Consider the following 20,497-nt stretch of genomic DNA (forward strand, 5'->3'; position numbering starts at 1 on the left):
TCTTACAATAACCCCCTCCTGGATAAACTTCCAAAATCAGGGATTAACACTCACCTGCACTCCTTTCTTCCATTTGTGGAACTGACTTCCGTATGAGGTTGAAGCACATTCTTCCCTCAAATATTTCAAATCGACAGTGTACTACCATCAACTGACACCCCCAATCCCTACCCACAATATTGTCTACCCCCTATATTACATTACATAACCCAACTCTCTTATTTGCAGATTAGTACATTTCCTCTACCTCTACCTCTCTCTTCTCCTCCCTCACTTTTTCCAGTGCATCCATTCTCTTGATTGTTGTGTCCACCTGTTGCCCCACTGCTGCACTGTCCATCCTTTGCTTTTTATTGTCGATCACATCGCTCCTCCATGAGTCAAGATCTTGTATATGAAAAAGACATGTGTTCATCACCATGTAATGTCCATGTAAGAAAGTGTTGCTTTGCCATAATATCACATCCACACGACCAGAAATCATTTTTGTTTTCACTGACCTAGTTTACCTGTTCATCTGAAATCGACCGGTTCCACTTAACCCCATGGTTGAACCTCTTAAAAAATAATGTACTAATTCTGTCTCATGATAGGCAAATGTGTGGCATGAAAGAGCATGAATTTATTATTATTACTGACAGAATACGGCTGGTCTCTCTGTCTTCTACCGACTCCTCTCCGGCCTAGCTCCCCCAGCTCTCTCTGGGCTCTGTCCCCCAAGATCCGCCTGCAACCCTCTTATGGTTAAACTGCCAAAATCAAGACTCTCTGCTCACCTTCACTCTTTCATTCCTCTTTTCTCCCACCTCTGGAACAAACTCCCTCACTCTCTTCAATCCCACTCCTCCCTCCATGTCTTTAAAACAGCTGTTCACCACCATCTCTTATCTTCCCCCATCCAAAACCTTGATCTTTTCTACCCCCGCTAAATTCACCCCAGATCCACTTTTTTAAAATACCGACTTCTTTCCTGGAAGTCCTAGCAGTGTCCATGTGTTTTTTGCCGCCTCCCCCAGGCCATCTCCCTCCCACAGATCTCCCGAAGTCCCTGCTCTCCATCTTGTTCTCCCGCTCCCTTTATCATTTGTTTTATGTGTTAGTTTGTCTTTTTGTGATCAATGTTAGCTCTTACACGAGCCTCGATCTTGTATACAAAAAAAAAAAACAGTGCAACACGTTCATCTGACACATTATTTTATGTGGATGGTGTATAGGTAACAAACACCTGCCTCCATCGCTTCCGAAAATAAAAAAATAACCTGGTTTACGTACATGAAGCAAAAACATGTCTACAGATTATGTGCATATACTACGTATAATACATCATGGTTATATAGCTCGGATAATTCCAATTGCATTGGGCCGTAAGCTGACGCTAGAGGCCTGAAGCGCAAGGCCTAAAGCCTGAATCATATATGTACTGTTGCCTTCACAAAGCCCATGATGCCTATTGGATCCAACCTTCCGAAATTTTATGATCCCTTTAACAGTCGTTTAGGTTGTTTTACACTGAACAGAAAACCTATAGGCAGGCATGTCAATTGAGAATGTGCCAATTTCGAAGATGTCTTAGACTAATTACCATAGCATCAAAATGGCAGACACATGATTTTTACAGGCTACACGTGTGGGAGGCGTTAAGCCAGCTATCCAGCCAATGGGTACAGATCGAGCAGACATAGACACATTTGCTCCATTATAATATATATATATATATATATATATATATATATATTAGCAGATAACCGTGTTCAACTAGGCTGTTGTAAGGGAATTTGTTCACAATAGAATGTGGAATATTCAGGAATTTTGCCAGGAATGTGGTTGGACAGCCTAATGGAAGGGACCCATGCAGGTTCCACGTAATGTAAAATGTGACTTCAAGTCCTCAACCCCTTCCTTCTTCAAGTCCTCAACCCCAGATCTTCAAGCCCCCTCCACAAAACACCCTCTTCCAGATGCTATCCCCTTTCTGCACCCCCTCCCAAACCAGGGTCTGCAGCTCCCCTTTTTCTTCAAGTCCTCAACCAGCCCATGCCCCCTCTCCCCCCAAACCTAAAGTCTGCATAATTGGTCACGAACTTTTAAGGCTCCAAAGGTTTCTCGGTGAAGCAAACTCATGAAAAGGAAATTATTCATTGGGCACGTGGACGGACCCCAAACATTCACCCCAATCCCCTGTCCTGCCCCCTCCCATCTTCCCCTCCAGCCCACACCTTCCCAGCCTCCTCGGAGAATCGGAGAGTGGGAACCATTAAGGGGTGGGATGGTGGGAAAGCTTTGAGGGTGTGGTGTGAGGGGGAAGCCAGGAGAGGTTGGTTTGAGGGGAAATTTGTTGGATGGAATTGACTGAATAATTTGTGGTTATATTATTGTTACTTCTGGTAGGTGCGCAAACCAGTGACTCTGAGATGATACACCACCCATGAAACTTTATGCTTCCGCTCACACTAGGCATTGTCAGAGCATTATTTTGTACACCTTACATGTGCATAATAATAAAGAGGAAGCATTAGTAACGAGTCCCAGGTTCCGTTTATAAGGAAATTCATTCCTTATGGAGTGTGGAATATTTATGGAGCTTGCTATGAATGTCCTTTGACAGCATAATATTCACTAACTGCTAAGACTGCTAAGGTTTTTCAGTGAAGTAACTTGATCGAAAGGTAATTATATGTTTAAAGAATTAACTGAATAGTTTATGGTTATATCCATATATATATATATATATATATATTATAATTTTTCTTAATTTCTTTTTTTTTTACCTCTGGTAGATGTGCACGCCAAGGACTCTGAGCCTATACAGCACAAATGTGCGCAACAAAAATGTACATAATTCGAAATTGCATGAATATCGATATTTTATAAACCTCCGCATGCACTGTCCGGACCCATAGGCATAGTTTGACTTCTCTATTTGGGGGGCAAGGGCTTAATATTAATAATGGGTAGCTAGGTCTGACTTCCAAAATTACCGTTTATTAGTGTAGTTACAGTGAACGTGAAATCACAAATACAGTTTACGTTCATTGTTGTTACTCACGTTTAAATACTGGATGTTTTTATCATAATTGTAAACTACTGAAAAAAATTAAGGTGGGGGCATCGCCCCCCCCCCCAAACTCCGCCGGTGTCCAGACCTAAGAGCTCTTAAATGAGGTATCATTTAGCATTGTACTTGCTGGGTGATGACGTTTACCACGTTCAGACATTATCTTGCAACTTGCATTTATATATAGATCGAAAACAGATAGATAGATAACCATCCACAATGCGAGTGATGCAGTGAAAAATCAATTGGAAACCTTTTGCTGTGTACGACTGTGTTCAAAAAGTATCCGACCTTTATTTTTCGTGCGTAAAAAAAAAGAAGCTAGGGAGGCGTTGATTGGTGCACGTATGTAGGCGATCCTAATGTACACACGTGAATTTTTTCCCACCTGCAGAAGCTGTCATTCGACGGCAGACCGCCGATGAGTGAGGACATGTAAGCGAGCGCCGTCGGATTTTCGTTTTTGACAAAATGACGGAAAAACTTGAACAACGCTACTGCATCAAATTTTGTGTAAAGTGTGGTGAAAATGTAAGTTGAACCCAGGTGTGACGCTCACTTAAACCACTGGGCGGTGTCTATAAGACCTCGGGACGTCCGCGACTCGAGGCCACTCCTGCGACTTTATACAATGACATGTAGAATTGAATGGTACGTACCCACTTATATTCTAGGCTTGCTTGCATTGACTGATATATCCAATCTTTCTCATATGATGCCTTGATCCTGACATCTATGTTGCATGGTGTATTTTACAGGATGATGTTTCGATCTAATTGAAATTAAACCTATCTATGGGACGAGTTGTGGATTTGGTTGATTTTCACAACACTTAATTTCAATTATGATCTTCGGAAATGGCGGGACACGAGTCTTGCGATGGCCGAATGAACGCAGATCACAGACGAGCGTTCCTGATATTCTCCGCGCTCCTGCGAGGCCCACCTCGGAGAAGAATGACCGGCGGAGGACCCGTCGAGCTAGCTCCAGCTACGGAGCTCCGACTACTCTCGCCGCCGGTCTGCCTCAAAAGGACCGGATGCGATGGGGACCTCGCAAGCCTTTTGCGGGACCGCGTCGTCAAAACGCAAACTGCTCTCCTGAGGCCCGAACGCCGGAGCAGGCATGATGGACTCCGGCAAGGCGCCTGCTGAAGGAGGCCACTGGGAAATGTCCTGGGCCGCAACCCCGTCGGAACGACGGACCCGCTTGGCGCCGAAGGTACGAATCTAGCCTCGGTTGCTCGAAACGCTAACGGCTCCGTCCGAGAGAATCATCCTAGATTTGCGTGCCTCGGCCCGAGATGAGATTCCCACGCGAGTGATCACGACTCCCATGTCGGCCATGCCTCCGCGCGGGCCGGCACACTCCGACCACTCGCTGCTCGGTGGAATCGCCTCCTCCGCGCGGATCGCGCACTGCTCGTCGGGATCACGCCGTGCCTCACACGGCCGGCTCACCCTGACCACTCGCTTCTCGGTGGAACCACCTCCTCCGCGCGAATCGCGCACTGCTCGTCGGGATCACGCCGTGCCTCACACGGCCGGCTCACCCTGACCACTCGCTTCTCGGTGGAACCACCTCCTCCGCGCGAATCGCGCACTGCTCGTCGGGATCATGCCGTGCCTCACACGGCCGGCTCACCCTGACCACTCGCTTCTCGGTGGAACCACCTCCTCCGCGCGAATCGCGCACTGCTCGTCGGGATCACGCCGTGCCTCACACAGCCGGCTCACCCTGACCACTCGCTTCTCGGTGGAACCACCTCCTCCGCGCGAATCGCGCACTGCTCGTCGGAATCACGCCGTGCCTCACACGGCCGGCTCACTCCGGCTGCTCGGGCGCTGCGCCCTTCGCGGGCACCACTCTGCGAGGCCGGCGATTCGGATCGCGGCTCGTCGAAATCCCACCTACATGTGGCTACTCAACGAGGCCGGCGAACTCCACTGCCCGGAATCGCCTCAATGGAGGCTCGCTTGGCACCATGCGAGGACTCGTCGCAGCACGGATGAGTTTCTAAGGACGTTGAGCGGGACCTTCATAGCCTTTCACGACACTCGGGCTTATGCTTATGATAGATGATCGTATACCATGTGTATTCTATATATATGACTATCGTATCGGCATGTATCGGCATGGCATGTATCGGCATGCCGGCATGTATCGTATACCATGTGTATTCTATATGACTAACTATGTCTAAAACTCCGGACAAAACACGGCCCGGAAGCTAAATACACGAGACGCTACTTCAGGGCGTGATGTGTATTCGATCCTCTGACCCGACAGCTAAACAAACGAGACGCTACTTCAGGTCGTGCAGTCTATCGCTGCCAAGCATGCTCGCCCTCTCGACTCGGCGTGCTCACCCTCTCGACTCGGCGAAGCCGCACTGATTCAACGGGCCGAGCTCAACTTTCGGTTTCCCTCGTACGCGGTGCGCCCTAGATAATACTTTTCGCTCGTCGGCCGGGTTAGTATTCCGTACACCGATCTCGAGCCCGCTCGAATGCTGCTGCCCAATGGACGCGAGACTTTAGATTTCGGAGTGCTACTTTACTCCGTCTGGGGACACCGCCCAGCTGGAACTCGCCATCAAACCCACCCGCACGCGCCCGAACCAATTGATGACGTCATCGACTAAATCACGCGTTTGCTTTACAGCACCGCGCCCGATCGATCCCGATTTAACGGGATCACGCGTTTTGCTCACGCGTTCGCGTTTGCTTTACAGCACCGCGCCCGATCGATCCCGATTTAACTGTTTCCCGCGCTTGCGTCATCAGAGTTCATCTACCTGGGTACCTCTACAGATAGCAGAAATCGATAGCATCGAAATACCCCATCTGACCGCCCCTGCCCGACAGTGCGTGTCATAACGTGGCGGCCTTCGAGGGCGCCTAGCCAACATCGCGGACTTATGCCGTTAATCGATAAGGCACGGGGCATTTGGGGGTGCACGGTGACCCCATGACACGGTGACATTGAGCATTGCGCCCGACTCCCTCGTCTCCTGAGCAAGCCACGTGGGCACCGGCCCGCCGGATCGCCCTTGACTCTGGGCTTGATGCTTCTAGGACACTTGGGGGGGGGGGGGGTGCACGGTGACCCCATGACACGGTGACATTGAGCGTTGCGCCCGACTCCCTCGTCTCCTGAGCAAGCCACGTGGGCACCGGCCCGCCCTTGACTCTGGGCTTGTTGCTTCTAGGACAGGTCTCCTGGCTCGCCTCCACACATTTCGAGACTGCGAGACGCCTCGCCTGGCCGCTGCCTGATTGCGTTCCCTCTGACCCAGACTGTGAAGGTCGCTCGACTTCGGTGCGCGATGCGCAGCTGGTATCTCACACTTCATGACGGGGGGGGGGGGGGGGGATGGCTGAGTGAGGGGATGGATGATGATCCATCCATCTGGGCCATCCTCTAGGATGTCGAGCCATCCTTCCGGGCCGTTCTCTTGGATGTCGATCCATCCGGGCCATTCTCTTGGATGTCGATCCATCCGGGATGATCTCTTGGATGTCGACCCATCCGGGACGCTTTCCATTTCTCTATCTCGACGTTTTATCTCCGGGACAATCCCTCCGGGACGGTAGCCGGTATAGCCGATCTTCACCGATCCTCTGCGCGCTGTGCTGCGATTCTGCGCGCTTCGCTGGGAAGGCGCATTTCGGTCGTTTTGTGCGTCGTCGTAACTGCCATGCCAGTCGTTCGGGCAGCCTACGGAGGGCACTCGTGGCGAACGTTTTGCTTGAAACTATTTGCCGGAGCTTGTAATTCGTACGCGCTGCCGTCAGAGAGCGCTCGAGTCTCGTGATTTCAAAACAGGGGGACTCCGGGGTATCGCGTAACTCTCGTTATGGCTCTCGTCGGTTCTCTCCCTCGGCATGCGCATTCCATGACAATTCCATGACATGGATCTAATGTGGATCGACCATGTACCCATTCCATGACAATTCCATGACATGGATCTAATGTGGATCGACCATGTACCCTTGGGAGCCAAGGCAGGTACAGACTTACTGTAATGGACTTACTGTAGTGGCCTCCTGTCATGTAATCTTACTTACTGTTACAACTCCTAGGCCGGTACAGACTTACTGTAATTGACTTACACTGTCATGGCCTCCTGTCATGTCATCTTACTTACTGTTCCAGCTTACTGTACAGAGGCTTACTGATTAATCTTACTTAGATGCACGGTGACCGTGAGGCGTGAGGCTTACTGATTTACACATCTTCCACATCGACACATCTGCCTGAAATGCGTTGCGTTGCGACGAATGGACATTCGCTCTTCGACAAGGTACACCTTATGTAATGAGTTGCATATCGCAAAGGTACACCTTATCCAGCACATAGGCCTGTGAGACTAGACTATTGGGACCCACAGGCTCATCGTCTGCCAGTATCGGCCATGTTTGCTAACCAGGCTATGAGTGCGCCTAGAGAACATCTGCCGTCCCTCCCTTCTCCTGATACACCCCTGCCTGAAGCGGTGAGGGCACTGAGGTGCCCCTCCGACACCTGCCTCCAGCGGCTACTCCGAAGCTGGGGACTCCGGATTTGGGGACGACGTACCCGGTAGTTTCCGAACCTGTGCTGGCAGGGTAATTCGCCACACTGACCTCTACGGATGGACCGACTGACCTGTACTACTGATGATGGATTTGTTTCGTATAGAGCTTTCCAGGAAGCCCTAAAGACGCTTTGACAGACTGACCTCTACGGATGGACCGACTGACCTGTACTACTGATAATGGATTTGTTTCGTATAGAGCTTCCCAGGAAGCCCTAAAGACGCTTTGACAGTGTGCGAAACATAACACAATGGCGCAAAGACAAGAATCAATAGGGATATTTCTTTGACACCCTAATAATGATATAATGACTTCCTCTACCTATTAATGCTGACGCGCGCTCGCTTCCTGCCTAGTGGCAGCATAGTTCTAACGGCGGGGAGAATGTGGTGAAAATGTAAGTTGAACCCAGGTGTGACGCTCACTTAAACCACTGGGCGGTGTCTATAAGACCTCGGGACGTCCGCGACTCGAGGCCACTCCTGCGACTTTATACAATGACATGTAGAATTGAATGGTACGTACCCACTTATATTCTAGGCTTGCTTGCATTGACTGATATATCCAATCTTTCTCATATGATGCCTTGATCCTGACATCTATGTTGCATGGTGTATTTTACAGGATGATGTTTCGATCTAATTGAAATTAAACCTATCTATGGGACGAGTTGTGGATTTGGTTGATTTTCACAACATAAAGCTTGGCGATTCCCAAGTGGAAACGATCTGCAAGATTCAACATCGTTCATTCCATTATGAAGGAGGATTTGGGCTTCAGGAGAATCTCAGCGAAGTTCGTACCAAAGCTGCTAACGATTGAGCAGAAGCAACTCCGTTTGGAGATCGCACAGGACATGCTGGAGACTGTGAACAGCGATCCCAGCTTCCTCAACACAGTGATCACTGGCGATGAGTCCTGGGTTTATGGGTACGACCCAGAAACCAAGTTGCAGTTTTGATGCAAGTTTGATGAAACACAAAATTTGATGCAGTAGCGTTGTTCAAGTTTTTCGGTCATTTTGTCAAAAACGAAAATCCGACGGCGCTCGCTTACATGTCCTCACTCATCGGCGGTCTGCCGTCGAATGACAGCTTCTGCAGGTGTGAAAAAATTCACGCGTGTGCATGAGGATCGCCTACATACGTGCACCAATCAACGCCTCCCTAGCTTCTTTTTTTTTTACGCACGAAAAATAAAGGTCGGATACTTTTTGAACACACTACGTATTCAGCAAATTCTCTAAAAAAAGACAATGAACCACAATGCAGGCTTCCACCAGATTAATACGCTGGTGATTGACCACTAAACATGAGCTTACACCTTCCAATGGAGTTCATGTGATATGTATGGTCAGTAGAACCACCAGAGCAGTCACATCAGCATATGAAGTTGGGAGCTACAGGGGCTGGTGTTGGTTGGAAGTTCAGGTCTGCATGGTCTTTTCACTGTTTGTGGTGCTTGTTCCCTAATCTCTTGTGCTCGTTTGTAGAGCACTGCAGCTTCCTCGTAATCACCTTTCTCATACCTGTGGGGAAGAAGACAGTTGAAGGTTTTAAGTGTGTGTGTGTGGGATCTTTAATGACAGCTCAAAGGACACCGTGGGATCTTTAATGTTCCCCAACTAATGCTGACAGACGGTACGTCCAGTTTAATGTCCATTTAACGGACAGCACACACATTGATGAATCACCAGGATGGCAGTTTATAACTGGGTCGAGCTTCAAATCCAGCCTGGACAGCTCAGTGCATACAGTGAATTCAGAAAGTATTCAGACCCCTGTGGTGCTGCGCACACACGACTCGATTGCCAGAGAGGTAGGCCACAACGCGTTGGTACAACAAAGAGTCTTTATTCAAAGCTCGCACTTCAGCACTGCGCGGGCTCGAGCTTAGAGCCCGCATATATGTCCCGAGGCCACGCCTTGCCCCCGGGCATGGCCGATCGGCCGATAGGCGGGGCATGCATTACAGTTCCCCGCCTGGACGTTCGCGCCACCTGCTGGTGCGCGGAATTCTTGTCCCTTGTGCCCGCCACACCCCTTCACTTTTTTCACATGTTGTTATGGTGCAGCCTTATGCTGGAGTTATTCTCCTTATGCTGGAGTGCAGCCTTATGCTGGATAAGTGCTATCGGGATAAGAACTTTTTGACTGTATAACTGTGTTTTACTTTCATTGATTATTGTGCTTGTATGAATGTGTATCTGTGATTGTTGCCCGTAAATATTTGCTTTCTTGGTAAACGTGTTGTTTCCCGCCTGCCCATTTCGTCTTTTTTCCTATTGACTGGATGAAGCGTGTGATAGCCTAAATAGTCCCACCGGAAGCTCTGCCCACAGGCTGGCTCCGTAATTTAGCCGTTGAGTATTTGACGGGTCCGCTTCACCGTACCCGATTACATAGTACGCATCGAGGGTACGTGCCCCAATTGGCATTGCCAACCCACCAGAAAGGTAACACATTTAGCAGCGAGGGCGAGGACACTGCCAAGTTTGGCAGTATCAATCGGCACTCATGGTTGACTTACAACCCGCCCGACCATGGTTTTATCAGTGACTCAGGGCCGGAAATTTGGGAGGAGTCCGAGAAGATCCCCTCGTGGTATACCCCGAAACCTGGCACCATAACAATATTATCATTATTGATCTTTCTGACAGGCCTTGGGTCAGTATTCTGGTCAAATTGTGGACTTATGGAGTGGGATCAGTGCAACTTCACCAACTTTCTTCATCGAAGCTCTTCCTGGGCTTTAACCGTTTGAGCAACTCCATTCGGTTTTATGTACTGTACCTTTCTGAAGGGATTTGATTATTAACGATTATTAATATCATCCTGACACACTCTATATTTTAAATCTTTTTTACCCTCGCCGGAGGAGAGGGTATTGTATTTAGGTCCCTTTGTTTGTTTGTTTGTCTGTCTGTCTGTTTGTTTGTCCGCACAGAACATGAGTATGCTTTTCTCTGCAACCATTAGTCTGAATGAATGAATGAATGATCGTTTTAAGGCCATTTTCCCCGCTAGAGCGGGGGTTAGCCTTGCGGGCCCCATGACAATCATGGTTCCCTGTTTGAGGCAATGTTTTTATGGCCGGATGCCCTTCCTGACGCCAACCCTTGGTCGCCTCTTACGATGCGCAGGGATACGGTGTACCTATTCTAAATCGGGGTACACACCGTGATCATTCATCCCAGCAAGCTGGTACTCACATTTGCCGACCTCGGAAGGATGACAGGCTGAGTCAACCCCCTGGTGTTAATTCAGCGATCGATCGGGATTCGAACCCAGGATCCTAGGATCCCAAGCCGGCACCCGAACCACTAGGCTTAGTCTGATTGCCAATAAATGTTCACCATAGGAGCGCCTCCTCTGGTAGAATTTTATAAGGATAATATGATGTCATAGATCACCTGGTACGGGCACCATTGTGGAAAAACCGAAAAACTTTGCACCTTTATATCTCCAAAACCACTCCATGAAAAAAATTGAAACATGGCTCATTGTCAAGTACTCCCCATGGGGAACAACATATATTCATAATGATGTTACCGGTGCCTTCATTATTACATCATAATTAAACAAGTAGAACACTTAATCCGATCAGTTTGAAATTTCTTGAGCATGATCTACACAAAAATTGTATGAAATAATTAACGTGTTTTTGAAGCCATATTGGATTGAACATAAATGTACATTGTCAATCAACCACACAAACACAGCAGCTAATAAACACAACACAAAATACACCACACAAACCATTCCTGGTGAGGGTCTGCAATCTCTGAATGCAGGTTTCTCGTTGTACATGTTACAGTTAGTGGTGGTGGGAAGTGGTTTGGGGTTGGGTGGGGGTGACAATGGAAGTGTTAGAATTGGTGGGGATGGAGGGTGAGAAGTTGATGCTGAAGGAAAATTAAACATAGAGGTTTGTAAATTGGAGCAAGCGCTTGTTCTCTCTACAGATTTGGATAGCAAAGGTGAAAAAAAGCAAATTAAAATGAGGAAGGACAAATACACTTTTAAAAGATTATTAATCTGAAGATTTCTAAAGTCGCAGACCTGTGTGGGTGGTTCAAGTTTGACCCAACCTAATCTACATACATTATTCTGCCCTTTCTCCGGTTCAGATTTAAAACATTGACGTGGAGACGAGTATTCTCTGCCACAATACGTTTTCGATGACAAGGTGACATTATCGTTCACGCAAATCGTGGTGCGTCAATTATGGTCACAAGTCCTACTCATTCCATGCGGTCTTGCTGGACGAACCAACCCAAGGAGTACACAAAACAGAGCACCTCCAACTTCCTGGCATCACATAAATGAGCCCAGTAGCAAAATTCATGAGGATAAGGAAATGATCCAAGAATGGCACGGCTTTGTTCTACTCCGTTCCAGTGAAAGCCAATCCCTGCAAAGCCTCCATTAAAATTCAGGCCTTAGTTTTAACGCGATGGCCAGATTATGAATAAAGAAATGTAAAATTATAACAGCGAAAGAGATTAACTTCCACCCCCCGGGTGGAATCTGTGGGCAGCATCTTTTGGTCGTGAGGATCCAGTGGTAAGGATCAGTGGGGATTATACGGGATGAAAGAGTTTCATCTGCACAAACCCACTGCTGGTGAAGCCAGGATATTATAATCCAGCCGAGCCAGCCTGGTTATAGCTAGAGACAGCTATGTTAATGAAACAACAGATGGAGGTCAAGTGAAGGACATCTTAAAGGAGTACAGAATAAAATAAAATCTCCAGAACCTGCAATCTCCAGAACCTGCAAACTCCTGAACCTGCAATCTCCAGAACCTGCAATCTCCAGAACCTGCAATCTCCAGAACCTGCAAACTCCTGAACCTGCAATCTCCAGAACCTGCAATCTCCAGAACCTGCAAACTCCAGAACCTGCAATCTCCAGAACCTGCAATCTCCAGAACCTGCAATCTCCAGAACCTGCAATCTCCAGAACCTGCAAACTCCTGAACCTGCAATCTCCAGAACCTGCAATCTCCAGAACCTGCAGGCTCCAGAGCCTGCAAACTCCAGAACCTGCAAACTCCAGAACCTGCAGGCTCCAGAGCCTGCAAACTCCAGAGCCTGCAAACTCCAGAACCTGCAAGCAAGCAATATAATTTTGAGTATATATTCTAATGATTAAATAAAAACAAATTGCTTCCTTTAGATTCTGTGTTTGTCTCTGCTATGGGCATAACTGTGGGTACTTGTCGAATCAAGAACTAGTCTTGGTAGTGAAGGTTCATGTCGATCTGTGAATGATGGATGAAATCAACAAGATGTTAGTCAAGGTATGCTAACCGCCGTGGGAAGCAAAGAGAACTTGACATTTCAGTCATTAGCCCTTTATCAGAGTTAACCCTTTGCCTGTTTTCCTCCGACGAAGGTTTGATGTCCAAAACTTCAGCTTCCCCTTCCTTCCCAGAGTGCCCGCATGTAATCACCTACTCGCTATGAAAGAAACTGTGGGATCTTAAATATCCAACAACTAATGCTATGAGTGTCTGGTTTGACATCCATTCAAGGGGTGGTGTACTCATTGATGTAACACCCTGCTTTGAAGAACCTCAGGGTTACAATTTATAGTTAAACCAATCGTTGCTCAAAGGCGCTATATCTGGGCACCATGCTGTCGGACACTGTGGGTACTCGTTCATATGGGTAAAAATCCTACCACCTTCCCAGAGTACAGTTTTGGGTGGTGGAGCATTAAAAGTTCTTAATTGCACACATTCCTCAGTTCATCAAAGCTTTCTTGGACCAGCTCAATTTTCCGGATCTCCACCAACCTTAACACAGCCATGTTGTGGAAAGTCTCGGCTACGCGGGGGTGCCTTGGGTCCATACTGCACTCGTAAATATCCAATGCTCGCTTGTACAAAGGCAGCGCTTCATCATATCGTTTCTGTATGAACAATGTTGTGCAAAAATATCATCAATGCACATGCAACCAGGTCTACAAATGTAAGTTTTGAGCAGATCTTTTCAAGCCAGACCATCCATCAGCTTTAAGCGAACATGAAACATTGTGGGAAATATACTTCCTTTTCTTTAATAGTGAACCTAGAGAAGTCCATTGTGTGCCGGTAACATGGGCAAATGGGCAAAAACAGAGGTCTTGCATACGAGGTTCAAATCCCAGATGAGCCCCCAAATGTCACAAACCAAAGCTCTGTCATCGATTGCTTTCAAGCCGGGAGTCAGTCGAGTGTGGTCCAAACTTGATTTAACATGACTAGACCAACAAGGCACTGTATGAAGCGAAAAGTGATGAGCTTCTCCCTCTCTCCATGCTCTCTCATTCAGCACGTAATACGTTTTCTAAATGCGCACTCCACAAACCTTCAGGAAAAGCCTTCCCCTGATAAATCACTCGCTGGTTCCATATCCGGAAGCCATGAGAATTTAACCAAATACCAGCAATTTTTCGATAAGCTATAAAATCTAACCTCTAGCCAGGGCCGTCTTAAGGCATGGGCACACTGGGCAGTTGCCCAGTGGCCCCAAGTTGCCCAGGAGCCCCACGATTCTAGGGGCAGCCATATTGTTCATGAGAGATCTCTTGGCAGAGTGGATAATTACTCGACCTCTCGCTGGAAAGGCCTGGGTTTAAGTTACGAAATAAGACTGTAGCAGATTACATTTCATTTTATATGCAAATGGTATAACATGCATCAACCTTATTTCATTAATATTTCCACTCACTTATTCACTGTGTAAAATACGAAACAAGTTTCACTGCGAATCCCGATTGCCATTTGTTGAATAACGTCACGCACTTCTCTCAAATTTATTCTGGCAAGCGCCATCAGCATTTCACAGCACCAACTATTTGTCTTGTCACTTTTTTGAATTGTGAATAGTGAGCATCTTCCATTCTTATGTAATAAGGTATGTACAGTTTAAATTCGTTGTCAATTATAATGCATTAACAACCAATATTTGCCGAAATGATCGTCAAAGTGTCCACTGGGCATGAAGAATTGAGTTTATCCTAATCGTGTCGTTCACCAGAGGCCAGACCTGAGAGAGCACATATATATATTCTTTTCTTTTCATTTCTCTTTTTGTTTATCAATCTGTCTGTTAATATAAATATTTGTAATCTATATATATATAAAAGAAAGTTTTTGTTTGTTGGTTTGTTAGTTTGTTTGTCTGCGCGCGCTAATCTCCTAAACAGTGAAAGATAGGAAGAAACTTCTAATACAAAATCTGTCGGGACGGGCCCCGGGAAGGTTATAGGCTAGGTGGCGAGACCGGTCGAGGCCCACCTCGGCCGGGCTGGGCCCATTTCGCAATTAAAAGCTGAGCTGAATTATAGTAGTAAATTTTCTACGGCCACGAGTAAAAGCTGAATTATAGTAGTAAATTCATTCAAAAAGAACTAACAATGTCGGGACGGGCCCCGGCAAGGTTATAGGCTAGGTGACGAGGCCGGTCGAGGCCGCTTCGGCTGGGATGGGCCCATTTCGCAATTAAAAGCTGAGCTGAATTATAGTAGTCAATCGTCTACAACCGCGAGTAAAAGCTGAATTATAGTAGTAAATTCATTCAAAAAGAACTAAAAATGTCGGGATGGGCCCTGGGAAGGTTATAGGCTAGGTGGTGAGGCCGGTCAAGACCGCTTCGGCCAGGTTGGGCCCATTTCGCAATTAAAAGCTGAGCTGAATTATAGTAGTCAATCGTCTACAACCGCGAGTAAAAGCTGAATTATAGTAGTAAATTCATTCAAAAAGAACTAAAAATGTCGGGATGGGCCCTGGGAAGGTTATAGGCTAGGTGGTGAGGCCGGTCGAGGCCGCTTCGGCCAGGCTGGGCCCATTTCGCAATTAAAAGCTGAGCTGAATTATAGTAGTCAATCGTCTACGGCCACGAGTAAAAGCTGAATTATAGTAGTAAATTCATTCAAGAAGAACCAAAAATGTTGGGATGGGCCCCGGGAAGGTTATAGGCTAGGTGGCGAGACCGGTCAAGGCCCACCTCGGCCGGGATGGGCCCATTTCGCAATTAAAAGCTGAGCTGAATTATAAAAGTCATTCTTCTACGGCCGCGAGTAAAAGCTGAATTATAGTAGTAAATTCATTCAAAAAGAACCCAGGCAACGCCGGGTACTTTCGGCTAGTATACTGTAAATAAAATTTAAAAATACTTCTATTTTTTCTAGGTGGATAACCCTTTGAGCAGAAATGAAGCGTACTTTAATGAGTGGAGCACAGAAAAGGAAAAGCCCTGCAGAGGAGAAGGAGAAAATGAGCAAACTTCCAAAGTTAACATCTTGGTTTGATCCTGCTACTAGTACTGCTCCTTCAAATACAGCATCGCCATCTACATCCACTCTTGCATCCAATCATCCGGTTCCAGACATACCATTACCTGTTCCTGCTGCTGGAGACATTCCACAAGAGGAAATACACAAATCTGTAACGTCAAAGGAGTGTGCGATTCACGTCACAGATGTGACAGATCCCCGGCTATGGAACATTAAGAATACCAATGCAGTGGATTACTGGATTCGTAGTGGGCCGAAATCATGTCAGAATCATGATTGCAACCTTTCAAACTCACGCCGAGTGTACGACGGAGCCGGGGGAGGGAGAACTCAGACAAGGTATTTATCAAAGAATGTGTTCACATGTGAACTGCGGAATGGCGAGTGTGTAAAACGCGAATGGCTACTCTATTCACCATCCCAAGGTTCTTTGGACTGCTTTGGATGTCGCCTATTGTCCAAGAACGAATCACCCTTTGCTACATCAGGATTCAATGACTGGAAACACAGTAAACTTATTGTAGAACATGAAAATGGAAAAGAACATCGCAAGTGCATGATGGCATATTTGATTCGGCATAAAGAAACTGGATGTGAAGATTCTTTATTAATCGAACATCAGCGCTCAGAGCAGGAGTACTGGCATAAAGTGTTGACATGTGTGGTTTCTGTCATTCGCTTTCTTGCCTCCAGAGGTTTGTCATTTCTTGGAGAGAATCAAACTATTGGGTCGGCAAAAAATGGAAACTTTTTAGGTATTCTAGAGCTGTTGAGTGAATTTGACCCTTTTTTGGAAGAGCATCTCAAAGTGCATGGAAATGCTGGAAAGGGGAACCCATCGTATCTATCGGCAAACATTTGTGAGGAATTTATTGAATTAATGGGTCAACATGTTCTTGTGCTATTCTGGAAGAAATAAAAGAGTCAAAGTATTATTCAATAAGTGTGGATTCCACTCCAGACATCTCACACATTGATCAACTGACATTTACCGTCCGGTACATTCGAGGATGTGAGCCTGTGGAGCGTTTCATCAAGTTCATCCCCATCTTTTCTCATGGAGCAAAGAATCTCGCAGACACTGTTGTGGATTTCCTGAATGGGAACAAAATTCCGCTATCAAACTGCCGTGGTCAGTCGTATGACCACAACAACACAACAACATGCATTTTAAGGCCATTTTCCCTGCTAGAGTGGGGGTTAGCCTTATGACTATGCCTCAAATATGTCTGGATGCTATACTGGATTGCAGGCACGGATCCGTCAACTGAATGAGTTCGCCATCTATGTCGCCTGTGCTGGACACAGCCTGAACTTAGTGGGAGTAAAAGCGGCAGGGTGTTGTCTACAGATTGTAAAATTCTTTGACTTTGTTCAGCGTCTGTATTCCTTTTTCTCGGCTTCTACACATCGATGGAATGTTTTGGCATCATCTTTAGGAAAATATCATATTGTGGTCAAGCGTCTGTCTGACACGAGATGGTCGTCACATTTTGATGCTGTCCATGCTCTACATAGAGGTTTCGAGAAAATTAAACATGCACTGGATTCGGTATCAGCTGACACTGACCAGAAAGTGAACACAGGGCGAGAGGCAGAAGGATTGAGGGAGAAAATAGAGAACCTGGAAACGATTTTTCTGACAATTCTTTGGACCGACATTCTTGAAAGAGTGAGCAAAACAAGTAAGGTCCTGCAGTCAAAAGATGTGGACTTACTTGTTGCCATGAATCTTCTTGAGTCTCTGAAAACGTATCTTCAGGAAATTAGAGACAAATTTAGTGAATATGAACTGAAGGCCAGGAGTAGGTGTCCAGATTCGGATTACAGCGATGTGAAGAAACGGGTGCGAAAGCGAAGTGCACGTCTTACTACATATGACGGATCAGAAGAAGAGATACTTCTGAACAAAAGTGAAAAGTTCAGGGTGGAAACATTCCCTCCTGTTCTGGACTCTGAACTCTGGCCTGACAAAACGTGCAGATGCTTATTCATGGATTGGAAATCTGTTTTCCTACTTCCGTCAATTGAAAACGATTGGTTCTGATGAGTTAAACAAAAAGTGTGAACACTTGGCTAATGTGTATCACAAAAACCTTGATTTATGGTGACCTAAATGAATGCCAGCAACTCAAGCACTATATGGTTCTTGATGAAAATTGTGAGACTCTCCATACGTTGTACAGAAAAATAATTTCGGACAGCTTGAAAGCTGTGTTTCCCAATGTTGAAATTGCACTCAGAGTGTTCATGTGTATGATGGTGACTAACTGTACAGGGGAACGTTCATTTTCAAGATTGAAGCTTACAAAGAATCAGCTTCGCAGCACAATGCGGCAGCAGCGTTTGAACTGACTTTCACTCATGTGCATGGAAAATGACAGCCTGAAGACCATTGACTGCAAGCCAATTATAAATCAATTCTCTGCAAAGAAATTTGGCAAACGTTTGCATAATAATAAATAATTCATACTGTTCCATCTCCGTCTGTACGGGTGTACCAATTATTATCATTTATATGTTGAAATGTTTTTTTTTTTCAAGGCTTATGTTATATTGTTCAAAAGTTTGTGTTGATTAATCCTCGCTTTTTTTTTTTCAAGGCTTATGTTATATTGTTCAAAAGTTTGTGTTGATTAATCCTCGCTTTACAGCATGTTTTTTTTAATGTTTGAACATTGATTTTGTTGAAAGTACCAATAAATCTATAGGTTTAATTTTATTGGCCGTTTACATTTTTATTCCCGTGGGTGGGTGGGAAGGGGCCCCAGTGGATTGCTTTGCCCAGGGCCTACAATGCTCTTAAGATGGCCCTGCCTCTAACATTAACATTTGTCGCAATTTACCTTGCTCTATATTTAGAACTTGCATATAGCCGCAGCAAGCTGTCTTATAAGCAATTCATTCTGTAGCGAATCACAAGTATACCATCATTAAACAATGCACAGGCCGTCAATACAGCGCTTAACAAAATCTTTCATGAGGAATTTGCAACAACTGTACTCTCCTGCCTACTGTACTATCCTACTTACTGTACTCTCCTACCTACTGTACTCTCCTGCCTACTGTACACTCCCACCTACTGTACTCTCCTGACTACTGTACTCTCCTACCTACTGTACTCTCCTACCTACGGTACGCTCCTACCTACGGTACGCTCCTACCTACTGTACTCTCCAACTTACTGTACCCTCCTGTCTGCTGTACTGTCCTGCCTACTGTACTCTCCTGCCTACTGTACTGTCCTGCCTACTATACTCTCCTGCCTACTGTACTCTCCTGCCTACTGTACTCTCCTGCCTACTGTACTCTCCTGCCTACTGTACTCTCCTGCCCACTGTACTCTTCTGTTTGCTCTCCTGCCTTTTTCTAGCATTGTCGGCTCTGGAACTCATCACCGAGTCCCGTGTCTGTGCTCTAGTGTCGGGCGGGGATGTGGCGAAGGCTGGGAGCACAATTTCTAGCAAGGTGTGATTCACCCAATCTTGGAGGGAAGTATGAGAGTGGTCATCAATGGAATGCCATACTCTGCAGGCGAATGGAGTCAAAGGCAAGCATTTTAGCAGAAAGAGCAGCTTTTTGTTATTTATCCACTGAATGGATAACCCAACCCTAAAACGGCCATACATGAATTCCTAGTCCTTATGCTCAGTTTACACAATCCACATCAGGCCACAGTTACTTGCGTAGTCTGGAATGGGCTTCACGATAAAGGCCTCACCATCTGGCAGCACAGCACGGCAATGTTGACGAAGGCAGTGGCAACGCCGGGGTGAGTTGGACCCAGAGTCTTGCAGCGTACGTCCACAGCAAGCTGGAACAACGGGAATGCTTCCTCCAACTTTCCCTGAGAAAACAAATCAACAAATAAGTGTTTGTGAAGAGGCTTCTTGTTTCTGTCACTCGGCTTCTTCAGGTGCCGAATGAATGGTATTTCGCCATGTCGGTATATATTGTTCTTTGAGTGAAAAAGCATCAACCAAGTGTGCCAATTCTAACAGAAAATATAATCCGTGATGTGGGTAAGGGATGTGGGGGAAGGGGGGCGAGGGACTGGGGGCTAATTACAATCACTTCACCAACAACCTGAAAAAAATCCCCTTGTGTGCTGTTGATTTCACCTCATTGACGTAAAACTGGGACAAGTGCTTGACCACGTGCGCCAAAATAGAATGCTGGGTAATCGGTGCTCGGCGTGCAATTTCGAGAGCACGTATGTAATAGGCCTCGGCTTGTTCGGTATTCCCAGTGCTCTGGTTAAGTATAGCCAAGTTGTGAAGAACCTGAGCGCAACTTGGGTGCTGCCGCCACATCGATGGGTCTCGCGCAGCCAGAGAACGCTGGAAATAGGTTTCTGCCGCCCTGAAAACACACACGAAGCAATATCACGAACAAATTCCAGAATCTAGGTAGTTGCACAGGTAGGTTTTTTAGATAAGCAACCTGCCAAGGTCTTTCTGTGCTTCCGATTGCAGAAGTACCCGAGACAATGGCCCAGCAAAACCCTCGCTCGCTCATCACAACGTTTGTTGCACTGTATTCACTGCACTGTATCTAGTTTACTATGAATTTACAAT

The 20,497-nt window shown here is 46.4% G+C and overlaps 1 protein-coding gene across 1 annotated transcript in view; it reads right to left on the bottom strand.

Annotated features, from left to right (window-relative positions):
* Positions 1-8,701: 8,701 nt before the first annotated feature.
* Positions 8,702-20,497, bottom strand: part of NPHP3 (nephrocystin 3) — a 191,243-nt gene continuing 179,447 nt past the window's right edge. Inside the window, exons 26-29 of the mRNA XM_068121029.2 lie at positions 20,042-20,282; positions 19,642-19,767; positions 13,438-13,553; positions 8,702-9,163 (exon numbers count right to left, since the gene is read on the bottom strand). Coding sequence (XP_067977130.2) covers positions 9,010-9,163; positions 13,438-13,553; positions 19,642-19,767; positions 20,042-20,282 — 637 coding nt within the window. The 3' untranslated portion in view covers positions 8,702-9,009. The remainder of the gene's footprint in view (positions 9,164-13,437; positions 13,554-19,641; positions 19,768-20,041; positions 20,283-20,497) is intronic.

Source organism: Myxine glutinosa, chromosome 6, assembly GCF_964187855.1.
Source record: "Myxine glutinosa chromosome 6, kmMyxGlut1.1, whole genome shotgun sequence".
NCBI classification, from domain to species: Eukaryota; Metazoa; Chordata; class Myxini; order Myxiniformes; family Myxinidae; genus Myxine; species Myxine glutinosa.